This window comes from Episyrphus balteatus, chromosome 1 (assembly GCF_945859705.1).
Source record: "Episyrphus balteatus chromosome 1, idEpiBalt1.1, whole genome shotgun sequence".
Classification (NCBI taxonomy): Eukaryota; Metazoa; Arthropoda; class Insecta; order Diptera; family Syrphidae; genus Episyrphus; species Episyrphus balteatus.
The window spans coordinates 146,730,905-146,751,011 of NC_079134.1; the positions used below are offsets into that span (position 1 = coordinate 146,730,905).

Sequence of the window (20,107 nt, forward strand, 5' to 3'; positions counted from 1 at the left end):
TTTTGCAAACAAAGAATTTATAACAGATCCTCTTTAGCCAATTCAAATATACCAATTCTATGCTGCGAAATATAAAAAACAAAAATTTACATAAAAATCGCACGCGCAGTTAACGAGTTCCTATTTGAATTTATTGTTACGACTAATATGCAATCGGAATAAAAACATAAAAACAAACACAACATCTAGAAAATAATAAAAATACAAATTGATTTAAAAAATAACTATACACAAATCTTTTTTTATCGGAACAGATAAATTCTTCCGGTACGGAAGAAAACAAATTGTCAATATTATGTACACACATATTGAATGCCATTCAATGCCGTTTTAAGTGTTTTTTTTTTTTTTTTTTTAAGAATTTGGTATTCCAAATATATCAAGTATTCTTTTTTTTTTTTGTATTAATTGAAGTTATGCAGTGCATATTACTGCGACGAATAAAAAAAGTTATTTGTTTTGTTTACAGATAAGAATATTAAATGTTAGTTCACGTGGGAATTTTTGTTAAACTATATTTATTTAAAGCATAAATGATATACCCGTATTGTCTGACTACTACTGTTTATTTTTGTTGTTATGTGTCAGTTATGATAGACTTAAATTGACTTAGTTTACATGTCACGTAAATAAATTTTTTTGTTGTTTACATTTAAAAAAATATGCAGAATTTTAAATTTTCATAGTCTATTTTAGAGCGATAAAATATAAGGCTGTAAGTTAATTTTATCGTTTAAGTTCAGGTACATATATTTTAAATTATAAATAAAAATTATAACTGGTGACGAATTTTAGTCGAATTGTTGAATTTTACATCCAAGTCTAGCAAAACATGAAAATTAAATTTAAATGATGTGTTCTTCAATTTGCTTATTAAATATATCAAGTCATTTAGTGGTTTTATTCATATTATCAATAGTAAATACTTTTTTTTAATACAGGAGATTGGCACTTTTTGACGTTATTTTCTTACAATGTTTAAAATAATTTTCGTTGTTTGTAAAAAAAAAAAAAAAAAATTTTTGTACTTACTACTAACGACTGTAAATATTATGATTGGACTTACCTAGAATGAGAAAAATTAAGAAATATTTTAGTTAAAATTTGAATATGATATAATTTGGTTTGTATTATTGAAAAAAGTTTTAGTAGTATCGATTTCGTTAACTATTATATATTCACAGAATTAAACATATTTTGTAATTGAATCATTAACTGCTGATTAAATGCACCATAGTTATTTCACAAGTGAAAATTTTGAAAACTTTATTTAAATTCAGTATAATAACTAATTCTCGGAAAATGCTAAGAGAATGTAGAATTTGCATCAAGTCAGTAAAATTTTAATCTTTTTCACATTTTAAATTCGAAAACGATGAAAATAAATAAAATGTTTAAGACCCAAAAACACAACTGATGACTTATCAAGAGAGCTTAAAATAAAATGCACGACTGGGGTCGCACTTACTTGCTCTTATGATAAAAGTACCTTTTATGTAACAGCTTTTTTGTAAAAAATATTTTGAATTAATTATAATTTGATTTTTTAAGGAATTTCATAAGAAATGCAAAAATATGTAAATTTTTTTTATAATTTCCGTTACCCATATTTTTTGAGAAAAACAAAAAACACAATTATATTAAAATCACTTACAGCATTATGTATGTCAAATTTAATCAAAATCGTTAGAGTCGTTTTCGAGAAAATTGCAATAACTCATTAACGATACACGGGAAGAGCCGACATCAGCGGTTAAAAAAATATTTTGAATTAATTATAATTTGATTTTTTAAGGAATTTCATAAGAAATGCAAAAATATGTAAATTTTTTTTATAATTTCCGTTACCCATATTTTTTGAGAAAAACAAAAAACACAATTATATTAAAATCACTTACAGCATTATGTATGTCAAATTTAATCAAAATCGTTAGAGTCGTTTTCGAGAAAATTGCAATAACTCATTAACGATACACGGGAAGAGCCGACATCAGCGGTTAAAAAAAAATTTAACATCATATTTTCACTATACGTATTTTTTGAGAAAAACTAAAAATGCAGTTTTGTTAGATTTATCTACAGTATTACGTGTGTTACATTTAATCAAAATCGTTAGAGCCGTTTTCGAGAAAATTGAAATACCTCGAACACTTTGTATGGGAGGTATATGTTCTAAGCGAGATATTAAAAAACAAAAAAAAAAACAACCTTTGAAATTAAGAAAAAATCATCTGTACCGTCCACCCGTTTAAGCTGCAGCTTCATGTACACCTTTTTTTTGACGACGCACAGACGCACCGACGCACAGACCGACGGACGTCATGACGAAAACCACTTGTTCGGACTTCTCCATCATCGTAATGTTAGTTTTGATTAAAACCACGAATTTTTTTTTTGACACGAAACCAATACTTGCCCTATTGAGCAAGTAAAAAAGTTGGATGGAAGAGTATTAATTTTCGGGAGGAGTTTAACAATAATCTTATGATATGAGGCATGTTTTTAAGTTATTTTTTAAAGCTGAATATAATGACATCAAAAACAAGTCAATACTCTTTGAAAAGTAGGCATCCTTTGTGCTTTTATTTTTGTGTTTTTTTTTTTTAAGAAATAATGGAAGAGTTGGGGTCAAAATTCTGCCGGGATCAAAATTCTTTTGTCAAAATTCTACTTTAGAGTTTTGTAACATAATCATTTCGCAAAATTTGCTGCTTTTTACGAGTAGGTAGGTACTATGTCAATATTTGTTATAGGTATTAATTTTTTTTTTAAATCAATAAATTTAAAAATATTGAGAAAAGGTCTTTAATGATAAATATCTTCGAAAAATGATAATTGAAAATTTTTTAACTGATCAAATAAAAATTAATATTCAAAAAATTGAATAAGTAAAGGAATATTCTTCATCGTTTCTAATTAGTTTTCAACGGTATATACATAGATGCGAGTTATAAAAAAGTCTTCTAGGCAGTAAGGAAAGTACCAAACTTAAATTACATTAATGAGGTGTATTTTTGTTAAGGAAACGCGTATGCTTTGAAAAAAAAAAAAAAAACAGAATTAGCAGAATTTTTTTCTTAAAATAAAATGCTGGCAGAATTTTGAAAAGCAGAATTTAAAAATGCAGAATTTTGTAAGAAAGAATATAAAAAAACCAGAAATTTGAAAAACAGAATTTTTTTGAAAAAAGCAGAAATTTGAAAACCAAAATTTTGAAGCCAGAATTTTGACCCGCTCCCATAATGGAATTCAGAATAAGTACCAAAAAACTGTGACAAGACTGGTCAAAAATTTTAAACTTTTTGAAATTTTCCAGAAAGAATCATCATCAAAATGTATGGATAGAAGCTCTAGTTGTTGAAATATGTAATAGGTATTTATATATTAAATTCAAACTCCATGCTTAATATAAGCGTTATTAAAATATTCGAGAACAAAGTATATTGAACTTAATGTATTTCGACTGAGTTAGCTTAAAAATCACTTTCATTCATTTCTAAGAGTTCCATTTTTTTTTTTGTTTTAATACTTTCGTTTTTTACATTTTGGGGCTTGGTTAGTACTTATTTTTAAGATATGATTATTTTAAACGTTCATTAACATTTTCCAGAAAAATGTAGGTATATCAAACCTTATATATTTGGACTCAGTTAAACCTAAAAATCACATTGGTTCCATACTAGGAGCTCTAATTTTTTAGATATTTTTAATTTTCTTTTACATGCGGTTTAAAGTTCTACTGGAAATCATTTTTCATCAAATGGGTTATATTTTTTTTTTCAATTGCTTAACTGAAAAATTTTTGTGAGTTGAAATTGGTTTGAAATTGGTAAAAATGTTACTTTAGTTATGTTATGTAAAAATGTTATTTTAGGAGAAAGGGTGTTTTTTTTTTAAGTAATGAAAATTTGCTATAAGTCTAAAAAAATTTAATGGTACAAAAAGCAAGCTTACGAACTTCATTAAAAATGTTGTCATTGCAAAAAATTACGAAAAAATAAGCCTATACATTTTTTTTTTTTTCAGGTGAAAGGGTGTTTTTTTTTTAGTTGTAGAGAATATGTCGGTTTATTTGAAAAACTAAAAATGTTACGCTTCATTTAAATTTGAAACCAAGAATTTTAAAAGTTAATAAGAATATCATGCTTTAAAGGGTGTTTTTTTTTTATTGGAAAAAATGTATAGGGTACCCTTATTATATTAAGTAATAACGATAAATTTTAGATAGAAGTCAAAATTTAAGAGACCTCATAAACTCGATTAAAATTTAGTAATATTGGCTCGTATGCAATAACAATGAGCTTAAGCTCTTATCTCACTTTTCAGTACATTTTCCTGAAATATATCTCATTTTTTGAGATAGGTTTCTAGAAAATGTACTAAAAAGTGAGATAGAGCTTAAGTTAATTCTTTTTCCATATGAGTCATTGTAACATTTAAAAAGCCTAAGGCGGCTATACAGTTTTGGATAAAAGTGTATTTTTTCAAACAAGGGAGATGTAACGGTTTTGAACGAAAAAAATCGGGGTTATTTTTGTTATCTTTACTGGAAAAAAAACACCCTTTCATTCAAAGGCTCGTATAATTTTTGGTTACCATTACATTAACGCTTGATACTTGTGATTCTTTTCATTGCAAAATAAACAAAGATTTAATTTTTGCTAAACAAAAGTGGTATATAAAAGGAATAAAATATTTAGAAACTTTCAACTTTTCAAAAAATATGATTAACCAATCAATGAAAATAGTTCAAAGAAAATATAGTTGTCCACCATTTTTCTCACATCAAATTAAAACAGATTGACTGTACTATACTCGTATTATAAATTTATCTGTTCAATATATTGACATAATAGACAGGTAAAAAGTTGATTGTTTAAATTGTCTATAATTTTATTAATAATTGTCTCGAGAGAACTATAAATGACAGCTTATGCTGTATATTTAAGTGTCGTTACTTTATATTTATACAAATTATTATAAAAAATTAAAAATATGAAGCTCATCTTCATAATGTACCATTTTTTGTATTCATAATTTTTAAATTGTTTTAAATACACGTTGTAGATTTTAAATGAATAAGCTCACGTGGATAATTTAATTTTCCAACGAGTTGTAGGTAAATTAGAACTAAAACAAAAAGAAAACGATAAAGAAAGCTTTAATGGTTTATTAATGGTCTAACTAGTTAACCCTTGAAAGTTACTCTAGTTCAAGGTTCTTATAAGATACATAATGACAAGACTGTGGAGTAAAACAATTTTATTTTCACTTGTTAGGTAGAAATTGAGTCTAATCATCAAAAGTATGTCGATTTCAAATTTTTTTTTTTCAATTGTTTCTTTTCTTTAAAAAATACACTTCCTACTTTTAAAACATATGAATAGCCCAAATTTTTGTTTATCATGTTTTCTCAAAAAAAAAGCTATTTATTTGTCATTTATCGCCAATTCATTCAAGGTTTTGCAATCAAGTTTCGAAGAACTCACAACTCGAACACTATGGAGAAACCCACAGCATCAATGGGTTTAAATTATTTGTATAGAAACCTATAAGTTCTTAGAATTTATGCATGCAAATATTTGTATATTTGATCTTGCTTGTTTAGTAAACTGTAATGAATTACTTGTATGACAACAAATTGAATATAAAATTTCAAATTTATGACATTTTTGTTAAGATTTAAAGCAGAAAAAAACTGCTACTTTTTAAATTATACAAAACAAAAAAAGCTACAAGATGACATTGATCAAATTTATACTTCTAAGAATTAATTTAGAATCGTTTCAGAGAACTGATCTGTCAAAAAAAAAAATAATTAATTTAAAAACTTTTTAACTTTTTTTTAATTTGTCGTATATCATCAATTAAATTATGCTAAACTTTGTATTATTTTCTGAGATAGCAAAAAACTATATTAAATCGTCATAGTTCAATATCGTCATAGTTCATTTTGAACTAGCATTTTAGATAAATGTTAGGTCACACTAATTGTTCATAAATTGAAAGCATCAATGTTGGCGAAGCTATTAAAAAAAAAAACCACTTTTCCTGTCAAAACTAATAACACATTAAAAGTGAACAACTTTATTTTCTTATAACCTTTTTGATTTATTTCCTTAAAAACAAAACAAAACAAAAAAAAAACATAAACAAAAGTTTACTCCAGACTTATAGGCATTTAGTAATGTTTAACATTTTGATTATAATTTTTTTTTTGTTTGTTTACAAATTAAATCCGTGACATTATAACATCATGTCAAATTCCATTCAACTCGTAACGTCACATAACCGGCATAATAATTAAACAACATTTTTCTTTTTTTTTTACAATTTATTGTAAAGTATAACAACAAAGAAGATGATAAATACAAAATAACATCAAACAAACATATCCAATCAATACAGTTTCTAAATAGAAAAAAAAAATATAAATCAAAGTGATTTAATTTATTCAAAGATGACACATTTTATTGGAAATATGTATTGAGAGACAGTGACAGTCACAGCAGCAGAGGCAGCAGTAACAGCATCATAGTCGTCATCGCAATGAACTACATTTTGAATAACTTGATTAGTGTCATGAATTTATTTTACTTTTAAAAAATTTAAATTAAAAAAATTTTAAATTAAAAAAAAAAACTAAACTACCTATTTCTTTTTTCAAAAAATTTCAAATTTCGTGTTTAATTATTTTGAATGAACCCGTTTATACCTTTTACAGCAAATTGATTTCCGTATGAAGTAAGCAATTAAAAAGATGTTTATCATTCGGTGAGCTTTTACATAGTGGGTCACTGTGGCGTATGTGTAACATTTTTGTATGGAAACATTTTTAAGTTTGATACAATTTGTTTAATTTTCGTGCGATTAATCAGAATATTCGAAAGATATTTTACATAAGGGATGCAATGTGCCAGTTTAAAATTTGAACATAATAGATAAAATTCACGAATGTGCCACACCAGTCGTAAGTACGAGAAAATTGTATTTAAAATTACAAAAACATCTTCCACGCGTTTAATATTTTGTGTTGGAATTTTTATTATTTTTTCTTAAAATTTGTCAAAACCGTTTATTTTTAAATAATTTTTTACACCAAAGATTTCAAACATTTAAAAAAAAAATCGTAATGACATTATATTAAGAAATTTCGTTTCAGAAAATAGTTTTTGACAAAAAAAAAACTTTATTTACTACAGTATAAATCAAATCATATCAAATATCAAAATCGTTATGTGTGACACTTTTTTATTTGAAAATCGTAACGATCATTGTAAATTGTTCAATTATTCTTGGGTAATTAATTTGATGATTTTAATATTAGGTACCAACAATTCCCTTACCGCAAAAGTAATGATACGAAATTTTACTTATGGGATACAACACTTACTATCTAAAATCGTGTATTTGTAAGATTGCTAGTTGCCAATTTAAACGCTATTTCATTAATCCGTCCTTTTTTTTCGTTCTATGTTTTTTTCTTATAGTTATTAATTTCTACATTCTGTTTTTGAACCTTACGTTTTTTTTTCAAATGTGGATGGAACAACAGTTTTTTTTTCATTTGAATAGTAAAGAGATCCGTTCTTAGATCTATAAAAAAATCAAAATCTCAAAATGTGTGGAAAATGTTTTTTTTTTTCAAATTGTAATTAAAAATTTAAAAATTTGTCTTTAAAGTGCATATATTTTCAGACTGCATTGAAAGAAACCAATTCAATATATAAACTACTAGTTAAGTCATATTTCGATACATTTATTCAACTTTGCAAACAAAAATAATACATTATTAACTCTCTTTTTCCTTACTTCATACCTTTGAGCCTGACTAAGATTTTAAAGATTTCAAAGTTTAAGAAACTTTTTTACATTATCTTTAGAAAATAAAACTATAAAAAAAAACTCCGAATATTGTCATAACTCGGAGTGTATCACAAAGCACTATTGAATGATTCACGTGCTACGGCATGCGACAACGATGAATTGAATTCAAATCTCATTCTCGTCACATTGATTAGCATTGGGGCAGCCTCTTTATTATATTACAGGTTTATAAATTGTATATTATGTACATTTTATACTGCTACTCTACATTGATAGATATAAATTTAAATCTTATCCGAGAAAATTCCATCAACTGATTGAAATTGAATTGAGAATTAAGGTGTAACCTATTGTCAGATATACGTCTATAATACATTCCGTTGCATTTTCCCAATTAGAATTGCATCATTATAAGAGAAATCTCAATCTATCTCTTAAATGATACTGAAAAAATGCATATATAATTATATATAAAAGCTATGCAACTTATTTTGGTGGCTTTCTAATAATAATGACCTCCAGGGAACAATAAAAACAAAAATCCAAGTCATCCCAAATAAAATCAAAAACACCACCTGTCCAGACGACACAATAACCAACAAATCTTGAGATTTAAAATTTAATAAAAAAATTCCAACTTTCTGTCTGATGCCTATAAACAACAACGAGCCAATTCCAACCGGAAAAGAGATGCGCACAGCGACCATCCATTTACAGTTCGATAATGATGTTGAATGTTCGAGATGTTTTTGTTTATTGATTGTGTGAGAATGTAGGTCAATCTGCTGGTCTTCTGTTGAACTGGGTATTGGGTATCAATATGCACGCAAAATCGACAGATGATGCACCAAATTGACGCCACTGACGTACATCGACTTCCGAGAAAAATTACGTCAGGTTAAAAGGTTTATGTTGTTATTGAAGTATTTCCGATTTTTTTGTGAAAGAAGACCAATGGCATAATGAAGATTATGGACAAATTGTTGGAATTGTAGAATTCTTATGATAAACTGCCTTAAAAATTTACAATTTTGTAAGCTTCAGAAGCTTCAAGAAAAATTGGAGAAATATTCTTACAAAAAAAAAAAAAAACAAACTCTAAATCACTTGAAGGCTTAAATGTATTTCAATTTAACACGCACTTTTGCGTTCTTTCTGGAAGTTCGAAGAACCTTTTTTGCATCATTTTCAGGAAAAGATTCGATACAGTGCAGAGTCTTTTCCAATTGCAACTCTTCTCTTCCGCCAACAAATAATCATCATGCCCTTCTTTCTCGTTCAACATTTCAGAAGAATTGCAAGTCAGATTATTATTATTCATTGCTAAAGAAATTCATTAATGAAGAAGAGTATAAGTACCTTTTGGGTGCATGGGTACCATGCACCATATCAAAAAGTTGGTCAAAACAAATTTAAAAAAAGAAAACAACAACAATACATTATGTTCAACAAAAGTCAATGGAAAAACACTCAGATATTTTCACATAAAATTTATGTTCGATTTCGACGAATTACTTTCTCTTGATAATTATGTTATTTTGAAACTTGAGAAAATAGAATCAATTAATTAAAAAAAAAAAATACGATCATAATATAATTATTACGATTGATATTTTCAATCGTTTACAATCAAATTGTAAATGTAATAGCCACCTATTGTAGAGTTAGTAGCGTGTGTCAAGCAGTGGAAAACTCCCAATTGCAATGCTAAAATATTAGATAATACTTTTTACTGTGACTTAAGATAAGAATGTAAGAATGGAAACGTATTGGATTGCAAAAAATACTAACATAATAAATATCTTTGAGTAACGAATATATTTTATCCAACAATTTAAAAAAAATGTGGCAAGTAGTGAAGTGAATTCATACAACTTTGTTTGTTTTCAATTTTCAAATTAATTTTGTTCGAAAAAATATACAGGGTGTCCCAAAAGTTAACGTCGAAATGAAAACGGTAGATAGGGTAGGTGGTGACAGTTATCAGAAAAATAATAAAAAAAATCTCAGCCATATATTTTGTGAGTTATGAGCATTTGAAAAAAAGTCGCAAAAAATGGTCACCCTGTGACGGTTTTTCATGTGCCGTGACTACAAATCTTAAGTTTTATCATTTTTTTCTTTTGCTACGCAACCTTAAACTACCCTGCTACCAAATGCATTCAAAAATTTTAACTCAGCTGCATCAGTTTTAAAGCAAATATTACTTTTTTTCCCAACTAAGTACTAAAAAATTTTACGTGACTCTAATTCAATGTACCGTAGTGTAAACAAAATGCTCTACAATGTTTCGGCAAGTTACCTTAAAAGTTGGTGTGTTCAATTCTCTTTTCAAAATGGTATAAGATTGTTGAGAATATTTAATAAATAACCGAGATAAAATTTGTTTCTTAAGAAATCCGACTTTTTTATTAGGTAGTTTTCCCATATTATTTAGGTGTTGTACCCTTTCAGAACCTTCCAGAACACAAAAACTTAAATAAAATGGGAAAATTACCTAATAAACAAGTCAGATTTCTTAAGAAAAAAAATTTTATCTCGGTTATTTATGGAATATTCTCAACAATATTATACCATTTTGAAAAGAGAATTGAACACACCAACTTTTAAGGTAACTTGCCGAAACATTGTAGAGCATTTTGTTTACACTACGGTACATTGAATTAGAGTCACGTAAAATTTTTTAGTACTTAGTTGGGAAAAAAAGTAATATTTGCTTTAAAACTGATGCAGCTGAGTTAAAATTTTTGAATGCATTTGGTAGCAGGGTAGTTTAAGGTTGCGTAGCAAAAGAAAAAAATGATAAAACTTAAGATTTGTAGTCACGGCACATGAAAAACCGTCACAGGGTGACTATTTTTTCGACTTTTTTTCAAATGCCCATAACTCACAAAATATATGGCTGCGATTTTTTTTATTATTTTTCTGATAACTGTCACCACCTACCCTATCTACCGTTTTCATTTCGACGTTAACTTTTGGGACACCCTGTATAGGGGGAGTAAGTTCACGAGTGAAAGAGATTCCCGTACATTTTGCACGTGAACTACATAGGAGTACTGTCATCAATTTTTTCTCAAATTTTTTTCCTCATCCCTAATACGCAATTCTCAGTTTCTTTTCTCTCTTCCTCTTAATTAAGATCATCCAAAATAAAACACACTAATGACATCAGTAAATTTAATTTAAAAATAAAAAACGTTGCATAAAGTAAGGAGTATTTTCCATCAGAAAGTGAAAAACTAATTGACCCTCAATTCTCTAAAGAGCACCTAAGAGCACCCAATTTTTGTTGCATTGTGTTAAAGAATATATAAACTAACTCATAAGTTTCAATTCATCGCAGAATAACGGGGTATACTAAAACAAAATCATTAAAGTTCAAATAATAACTTAACAAAAATATCAAGTTTTAAGATACTAGTTCCAAGCCCTAATTAAAATAGAAATCACCATCTCACATTTCCAAAACTTTATTAATATCGTTAATAAATAACTGAAGAAGAATTCTCAATCCATTTAAATTTTTTTAGATTTCTATCACAACACTTCGATACCGCATATAGAATAACACTTACCAAAATACTTCGCATTCAAATCAAAATGAGGTAGATGTAACAGTTAACTTTGAACTCAGTTTTTTAACTAGAAACAATCGAAAAACAAAAAAATGAGTGCAGCATATTGACACATGTTTATTTTGGATCCGCTTTGCCAAACTTTTTGGTGTCAATTTTGATTTTCAGAAAATCGACTTATGACCAGGTTTTTACTGCAAATACTCCTATGTGCATCGTGAAGCAAAACTCTCCAATTTTTTTTTTTTCACCACGAAGGTTCACAGGAAAGTTCACGGATGACAAAAAAATAAATTGTATGGATTCACTTCACGACTTGCTTCACAAGTATGTACCTACTAGGCTTAAAGAGGTTTTACAATATTGAAATTTAAAAGAAAAACATACTAAAAATAAATAAATTCAATTTTCTTGATTGTTTTGTTGGAGTTGGAAAAATTGTCTTGACTACATTTACAATGAAAATAACTCATAATGGAAAAAATGGAATTTTCAAAAAAAAAAAATTTAATTTTCAAAAAAATAAAAAAAAATTTAATTTTCAAAAAAAGGAAAAATTTAATTTTCAAAAAAAAATCTAAGCAAAGCTATGAAACATTTTCTTTATAAATGGAAACATTGTTTGCATGAAAAAAGTGGTTATAGATTATGCTAAGAAAAAAACCGGATCGTTTTATTGAAGAACAAAAGAACGGCTTAAACGGCTGACGCTCTGAAGTTTTTTTGTGGGTGTAATGAAGAATGGAAGACATACTTTTATTAGGTAGTGGTTTTGTAGAGCGTCGAAAAAACACAAAAAAAAATTTACTTCAATTTTATATTCCAAAAAATTAAAATTAAAATTAAAAAAAAAAAAACAAATCCAATTTTATTAAAATTTTTAAAACCTACCTTCAATTTTACAATAATTAGTTTCTGGGATATCGATTGTCAAAAGAAAAACGATAATTTCTCGTCCAAGATTCGAATTCTCAACGAGAAAAGGTTAATCAACGTTTTCAAAATAGGTTATTTAAGCTAAATAAACATTTAAAGTCAGACAAATTTTGTCCACGTTAATAGAATTTAAAAAAAAATACTTTTTTTAACATGATTCAATAGGAGAGCGCGATGCACATCACTTTACTGAATGTTTCGTCATTAGATGTTAGATCTGAAATTTTAAGCCTAAAGCTGCTCTTTCAAGCACTCTGAAGCAACAAAGATAAGGCTTTTTAAAACATTACGGAAAATTAAATCTTTTTTTTCCCACTAATGAGAAAAAAAAACATTTTTGAAGTTATACTTCTTTTGCGGCGTTGGGGTGATTAACAGTTAGCACACACACTCTTTTTTTTAAACCTATCTATGCACAAATTTTAGAGTAATAAATTCTTTTCAAATTTTTTAATGTACATAAATAGGTATATTTTTTAGGAAAAAAATTATATAGGTAGTTAAAATTTTTAGCAACAATGTTTACACAGTGAAAAATAACCGCCAATTATATTGTTTATAAAATATCACAACGGTTATTTTGATTTTCTAAACATTCTTTTAAAAAAAATTTAAATATTTTTTTGTTTACCCTCTCTTTATCGTTTTCAAGATATTTGATAATAATTTTGAATTTTGTATCAATTTTTTTAAGATTTACTAAATTTTTTAAAATATTTAAAAAAATAAGTGTAATTAATTAATTAATATTTTACAAAAGAATTTAAAAAAAAAGAAGCTAATTGAAGAATTTTAAATTTAAAAAATACCTACTATTAAATGGTAGGTATACAAAATAATGCAATAAATTAGCTGCAAATAATATTTCTTCTCCCAAAGAAAAAAAACATTAGATGTTATTGTGGACTCATTTAATTTTTTATTTTTGTGGTAAATAAAACGTTTATGCCAAGATTCTACTTTTTCACATAAGACGATGATTAATTTATTTTCAGCGAATTTTGGGAAGGACCAAAAGTTGTGTATATTAATGTAATAAAATGTATAGCAATATTTCAAAAAATTTGTTTTTGTTAAGAAAAGTACCTACTTACGAATTTTAAAGTTTCTAAATTAAACATTTTTCAAAAAATTTTAAATTTTTTTTTTACTTAAATTTCTATCTGTTGTTGTTGCAAATACAGTAGCGAGCAAAAAAAAATGCAAACAAAAGAGATTTAAAGAGTTTTGAACAAGAACTAAGTTACCAAATTTGGCATATTGAAACTGTTTTATTTTCATTAAACAGAGTCAATTAAACAGAGACCATTATTTGGTCAAAAGTCTACCTAAATATGCGTTTTTAGACGAGCAAAAAAATGCAAATTATTTTATTGTTTGCATTTTTTTTTTGCTCGCTACTGTATGTTATATATCCAGAGAGAAGCAGTTCTCGATCCAACCCGGTTTTTCTTAAATGTTAACATTACATTTATACGACCCCAACGCGGTGTTTTAGAATTAAAAAGAATAGTTAGGTTAATTTTTGTTCTTAAGTGTTAAATAATAAAATTATTACTAAAATTGCTGTTATGCTTTAAGTACTGTTTTGTTTTATTGTTTGTCTACCTATTAAATAAATTAATGATAATAGATTAATCATTACAAAGAATGTCAACAATTTGTGAAAAATAACAAAAAATAAAGCTAGGTATTTATAAACTATTAAAAAGCAATTTGTGGCGATAATAATCTTAACTTAAGCATAAGATGACAAATAATAATTTATATGCAATAATACTAAGAATAATTACTGTTATCTTTTCGAATTTTTATTTCCAGAGAATTCCTCAGTGCTTGAAGAAGATTCATTGTGTTAATCTATATAAAGGGTCAGTAATATTCTTTTTTATATTACTATAGTGCATAGTAAGGTTTTATAGGATGCTGATGCTGATTCTAAAAAATGCATTGTGCTGATGGTTTTAATAATTTTTGTTTTCCCACACCACAATGGATTTTAATGTGTTGGTACTTAAATTGAGATTTTGTTTTGTTTAAAGAAGACCAGATGAATGCAGTTTCTTTTAGAGTGTCGCCTGTTTTCCTAGGCTCAATGATGGTTACTTTGATAGTTCACCATTAAAATAATTGTGGTTTGTGCTATTTTTATTTAACAAAAATCCCCCATTGTAAAATTTTTATTTATGGAATCCATTAACAATGAGGATTGGTTTATTTATAGGTTTATGACATTTTCGAAGTATCCTTTAATGGGTTTGAAGAAGAAAACAATATGAAAAATATGAATGAAAAAAAAAACAAGTACAAAATATTTCAATAATTCCTATTTTCGTGACCTTATTTTTGAATATAAATTCAATCCTGAGTGGGCTTTAGGTCTGGTTTATAAATTTTCTTTATCTTGTATTTCAAGATTTTAAATTTTATATAAAATAAAACGAATTGGTTATTTTTTTTAAGAAATTTAAATCATGACAGAAAAAAATAAATTTTGTTTTATATTTATTTTTCTGATTTCACTAAGTTAACAATTTGAGTAATATTTTTCTTTTTTTTTAATATAATTCACGATTTGCTCTCATGCGAATAGTTGCTTGCAATATTTAAAATTGTTTAAAAATTATAAAATAAATCCAAAGATATTTGAAGAAATAGAAAAAATTAAGAAATATAAAAAAAATATAGTTCAAAGTTACAAAAAAACATTTCTTTTAATGGTTTTGACATCCAAAATTTCAAAATTCAATTTCTTGAATAACAAAAAAATCGTTAGAACCATTTTTATTAAAAAATATTTTTTTTTTATTTTTATTTAATTCAAAAAAAAATTTGGTAAAAGAAAATATTAATTGACAAATAATTAAATTATTAAAGATTCAATAAAACTCATTTGTCCGTTTTCAAATTGTTCAAAAAAAAAACTTTGAAAAAAAAATAATTTTTTTTTTTTTTTGAATATTTTTTTAAAGTTTTTGAACAAAAATTTTTCATGAAAATTGGTGGTGTCGTTTACGAGAAAGTGGCAAGTACTGCTAATTTTTGTCCAGGAAATAAAAATGATTTCCTCTTTAGGGAACTACAAAGACAGAAGTAAATCCTAAGGCTGTAGCTCGAAATAAAGAGAGACAGAATTGCGGGACCCACATTTTTACTTGCGATATAGGTACTATATATCAAGTTATGCATTCGTACAAAAAAAAAAGTTGAGATAACATTTTTCCATGACATTACGATGGTAGACAATGCCAAAAAAGTGGGTCCCGGAAGTCCGTCTGTCTGTCTGTCAGTCTGTCTGTCAGTCTGTCAGTCTGTCAGTCTGTCAGTCTGTCAGTCTGTCAGTCTGTCAGTCTGTCAGTCTGTCAGTCTGTCAGTCTGTCAGTCTGTCAGTCTGTCAGTCTGTCAGTCTGTCAGTCTGTCAGTCTGTCAGTCTGTCAGTCTGTCAGTCTGTCAGTCTGTCAGTCTGTCAGTCTGTCAGTCTGTCAGTCTGTCAGTCTGTCAGTCTGTCAGTCTGTCAGTCTGTCAGTCTGTCAGTCTGTCAGTCTGTCAGTCTGTCAGTCTGTCAGTCTGTCAGTCTGTCAGTCTGTCAGTCTGTCAGTCTGTCAGTCTGTCAGTCTGTCAGTCTGTCAGTCTGTCAGTCTGTCAGTCTGTCAGTCTGTCAGTCTGTCAGTCTGTCAGTCTGTCAGTCTGTCAGTCTGTCAGTCTGTCAGTCTGTCAGTCTGTCAGTCTGTCAGTCTGTCAGTCTGTCAGTCTGTCAGTCTGTCAGTCTGTCAGCCTGTCAGTCTGTCAGTCTGTCAGTCTGTCAGTCTGTCAGTCTGTCAGTCTGTCAGTCTGTCAGTCTGTCAGTCTGTCAGTCTGTCAGTCTGTCAGTCTGTCAGTCTGTCAGTCTGTCAGTCTGTCAGTCTGTCAGTCTGTCAGTCTGTCAGTCTGTCAGTCTGTCAGTCTGTCAGTCTGTCAGTCTGTCAGTCTGTCAGTCTGTCAGTCTGTCAGTCTGTCAGTCTGTCAGTCTGTCAGTCTGTCAGTCTGTCAGTCTGTCAGTCTGTCAGTCTGTCTGTATAAGGAGCTACAGCCTAAACGGATGGACCGATTGATGTCAAACCTGGTATGCAGCGTTATTTGGCGACTCTCCAGAGGGGTTTTTGGAATTAATTTTTTTGGACCAAAAATAACGGTACTTGTCATATACCGATTTTTGTAAAATTGAAATATCTCGAAAACGGCTAAAACGATTTTGTTTAAAAAATTCAAGTGTTAATTTAAAGTTTAGGTCTATCTTCTAATGAAAAATTTTTTTTTTGAAAATCATTATTAACGGTACCTGCCATAGAACCGTTTTTTTCAAATCCGATTATCTCCAAAACTGCTTATTCGATTTCAACGAAACTTTTTGTGAAGAAGCATTTATATAATTTAAATATAAGCCAAAAATAAAATTTTGGAAAAAATAATTTTTGGATTTTTAAAAAAATTTTGAAAATTTTTTTTTGAAAAATCAAATTTTCGAAAACGGTACATTTAATTCTTTTGAAATTTTGTTTTTAGATGTTGATTAGTGATTTCTACAAAATGGCATACCAATTTTATTTTTAAACTTTTTTTCCAAAAAATTATTTATAAAAAATTAGTTTTTTAAAAAACGGCTCTAACGATTTTGAAAATTTTTTTTCTAAAAATGCATGTTAATATATCAATCAAAACTGCATACTTGTTTTGGAGGGCAATTTAATTTCAGATTTTATTTTATTTTTTTTTTTAAACGAATTTTATTTTTTTTTTTTTCCAAATTTCTATATAAAAAGTCTTAAAAATTTAAACAACTTTAACTCTAAGAGCAAGTTCGTGCGACCCCAGTCGTGCATTTTATTTATCTTCACAATGTAACCTCGTTTTTATTTTGGTTTTTTACCAACCCTAAACTTACCCTTTAGTAACTTCAATATTGTCTTGACCTAGAGAGAAACAAAAAACCAGGAAGTCATTTTAACTAAATAAGCCACATGTCTTCGAAAATTCTTTTTATTTAACTTTTCTTAATATGTATAAAAAATCATTTAAAAAAAATAAAATGAAATATTTTTTGAACACCTTTTTTGTCTTAAACACTTCAATTATTATAGTTAAAGAATATTATCATCCCCATTGTTAATTTTTTGTCACTTTGTTCTTGTACTTTCCAGAATTTAAGTGACATCTGGTGTTTTTTTTTTTTAATAACACCAATTATATAATTGGCTTATTAAACACAAAACAGATCTGTGTTAATAACAAAGATTGTATAAGAGAGAACCCCTATATACTCGTAAGTAAGACAAGTGCCCTTGTAATTGCATCCCTCATAAATAAAAAAACAAAAAGGCAAACTAAATTTTTGCTGAAGGTTTTCGACCCAATTAAAACAATAACACACAATATTTTTTATCTTTTAGATAAAATCCTTATTTTTCCAATTTAAAACAATACCAATTTTCAACCTAATTAGTGGGTATGGTTTTTTTGCCAGCAATTAAATAAACTTATAAGGAAAGTAAAAAACAAAACACAGATAAACTCCTTTTCTTTTTGGTGAAACGTGCCCGCAATTTGTGCACACACGCGTTTATGGGGCAGGAAATGTAAACATGATTAACCAAATATACAATTTGCAATTAAATTAGTTTATAATTACAAACTACTTATACTCTGTGCGATGAGTGTGATGCTGGTTTTGATTGATATGCGCTGACAAGCTTTGTGTATCTACAAGGAAAGTTGGGTGTAACAAAAGCAAAATAATATTTAGATTCAAATTGCTAATTTTATCTCGAGACGAGAGAGAGAAATTATTGTCACAGTAGGCAGGCAGTTCCGCTTTATTTCCAGAATTCACGTAATTTGAACATCACAAGATAGAGATGTGGTCGATAAAACATGAATTGTCATTTCGGAGAAAATTCATAATTGACATACGAAATTGTTATTTGCATAAATTGATTGAATTCATGGAATTACTTTATATTGATTAGTTTCATTGAAATAAAGATAAACACTGCGTGCATAACTTCCTCACTCATGATATCAATTTTTTAGATAATTTTGGAGAAAATCGAACCAAAAATATGAGTAATTTCGTACTAAAAAATTAGTACACAACGATTTGATTTAACTAAAAAAATAATGTTCAATAAGTAGTGGTTTACTATTTAACCAGTATTTAGGGTTTATCAATACAAAAATTTAACCCTTATTTTAACTCTTGCTTAACTATCCGACATGGGTTAGGAGTTGACGTATAACTGTTTTAAAATAAAGTTAAAGTATAATAAGACTTTTAATCTAAAGATTTCAAATTCTTGAAAAGTAATATATTGTGGTTTTCAATATTTAGGTAAGTACATTGTCTGTTAAAAGACCTAAAAATCAACCTGTTTTAATATGATTCGTTCAAATTGTCACGAATTCATAAAAAATATATAATCAATTCAGATGTTTGTGGTCACATATTGAAGTGCATTCTTAGAATTTGAAAGACCAGTTATTTTAAGGGAGAAGATTAAAATAATAAAACCTGACCGGCAAAATTATTCCATATATAAAAATGAACATGATCTACTTAATTTTTGGTGTATTTTTAAATTAAGAGATACCAAAACGTCGAGACAGTTTGGAGATAATAGATTTTTTTTTAGTTCAATTAGCGATTTTATGGATGCGTTATCATTGCAATGGAAGGCAGTTGTTTGTACATAATTACCAAGTAGTTGGATATGGATTGCTTAATATTAACAAAGGAATAATATGACAACTAACTTGTGAAATAATAAGGTTTATCTGTAAAGTTTTGAAAAAAAAAAAAAATCGTAAAATCTTTTGCAAGTTTTAATCAAATGGTTGTGTTTTTTTTTTTTAAGTCAATAATATTTAGGGCATTTTGTTTAAAATATTCCACTGGCATTGGATTTGTTGTTGGTGGTATGAAAACGTGATTACGAGCACATACTGAATTTGTTTCATTGCTTGATGACTTGATTTTTCCAGATAGCTACAAATTGTTACAAAAGTTCTATTCGTAGAGGACAGTTTTTACGAAATTTTGTTAGGTATGCAGTTATACTGCTTTTAAGGACGCTCTTTTGCATTTGGAAAAAAACTGTTTTCTTCTATCTCTTTTGAAGTTAAAAAGAAATTTTTTCTTTTTTTCAATACGACACTTTTCTGAGAACTCTCGAGTCTTGTTCCAAAAAACATCAATGTTAATATATCAAAAACAATTTGATAATATATTTTAGTTTTTAATTAATTTGTAGAAGCAGCTAATATAGGCATTAGTCTTTTTAAATAGGATTTTGTTGAAGCTTTTATGAAAATATTATTTCAAAAGAAAATTTTTTTAGTGTGAACAAAAATGTTGAACCTTAACAAGAAAGTAGGTATGTGTTGAAAACGTTTTGAACTGAATTTATTTACAACATTAATTCAGAATTCACAATATGTTTTTTTTTTAACAAATTATTGTCATAAGATTTATAGTTACAAGCATTTTATGTAGGTAACCAAATTTTGCATAGATAAAGAAAAAAAAAAAGGAAGATGGTTGCTTCTTAATTAACTATAAAAAAAAATCAAAATTCTATTGGTAAATATTTGAAAAAGTGTTTTTAGGTAATTGTAATTGAACTTGAAATACGTTATGAGTTACTACTGCCTAGACAAAAAAAAAAAAAACAATTTTGGAATTATGACTAAGCCATATGTTAGAGTATAATATGATTATGTAAAGAAAATTGTTA

At 27.4% G+C, this 20,107-nt stretch overlaps 1 protein-coding gene across 1 annotated transcript in view; it reads right to left on the reverse strand.

Moving 5' to 3' along the window:
* Positions 1-951: 951 nt before the first annotated feature.
* The window catches only part of LOC129907371 (tyrosine-protein kinase Src42A-like), a 68,488-nt gene continuing 49,332 nt past the window's right edge, over positions 952-20,107 (reverse strand). Inside the window, exon 3 of the mRNA XM_055983532.1 lies at positions 952-1,066. Coding sequence (XP_055839507.1) covers positions 1,063-1,066 — 4 coding nt within the window. The 3' untranslated portion in view covers positions 952-1,062. The remainder of the gene's footprint in view (positions 1,067-20,107) is intronic.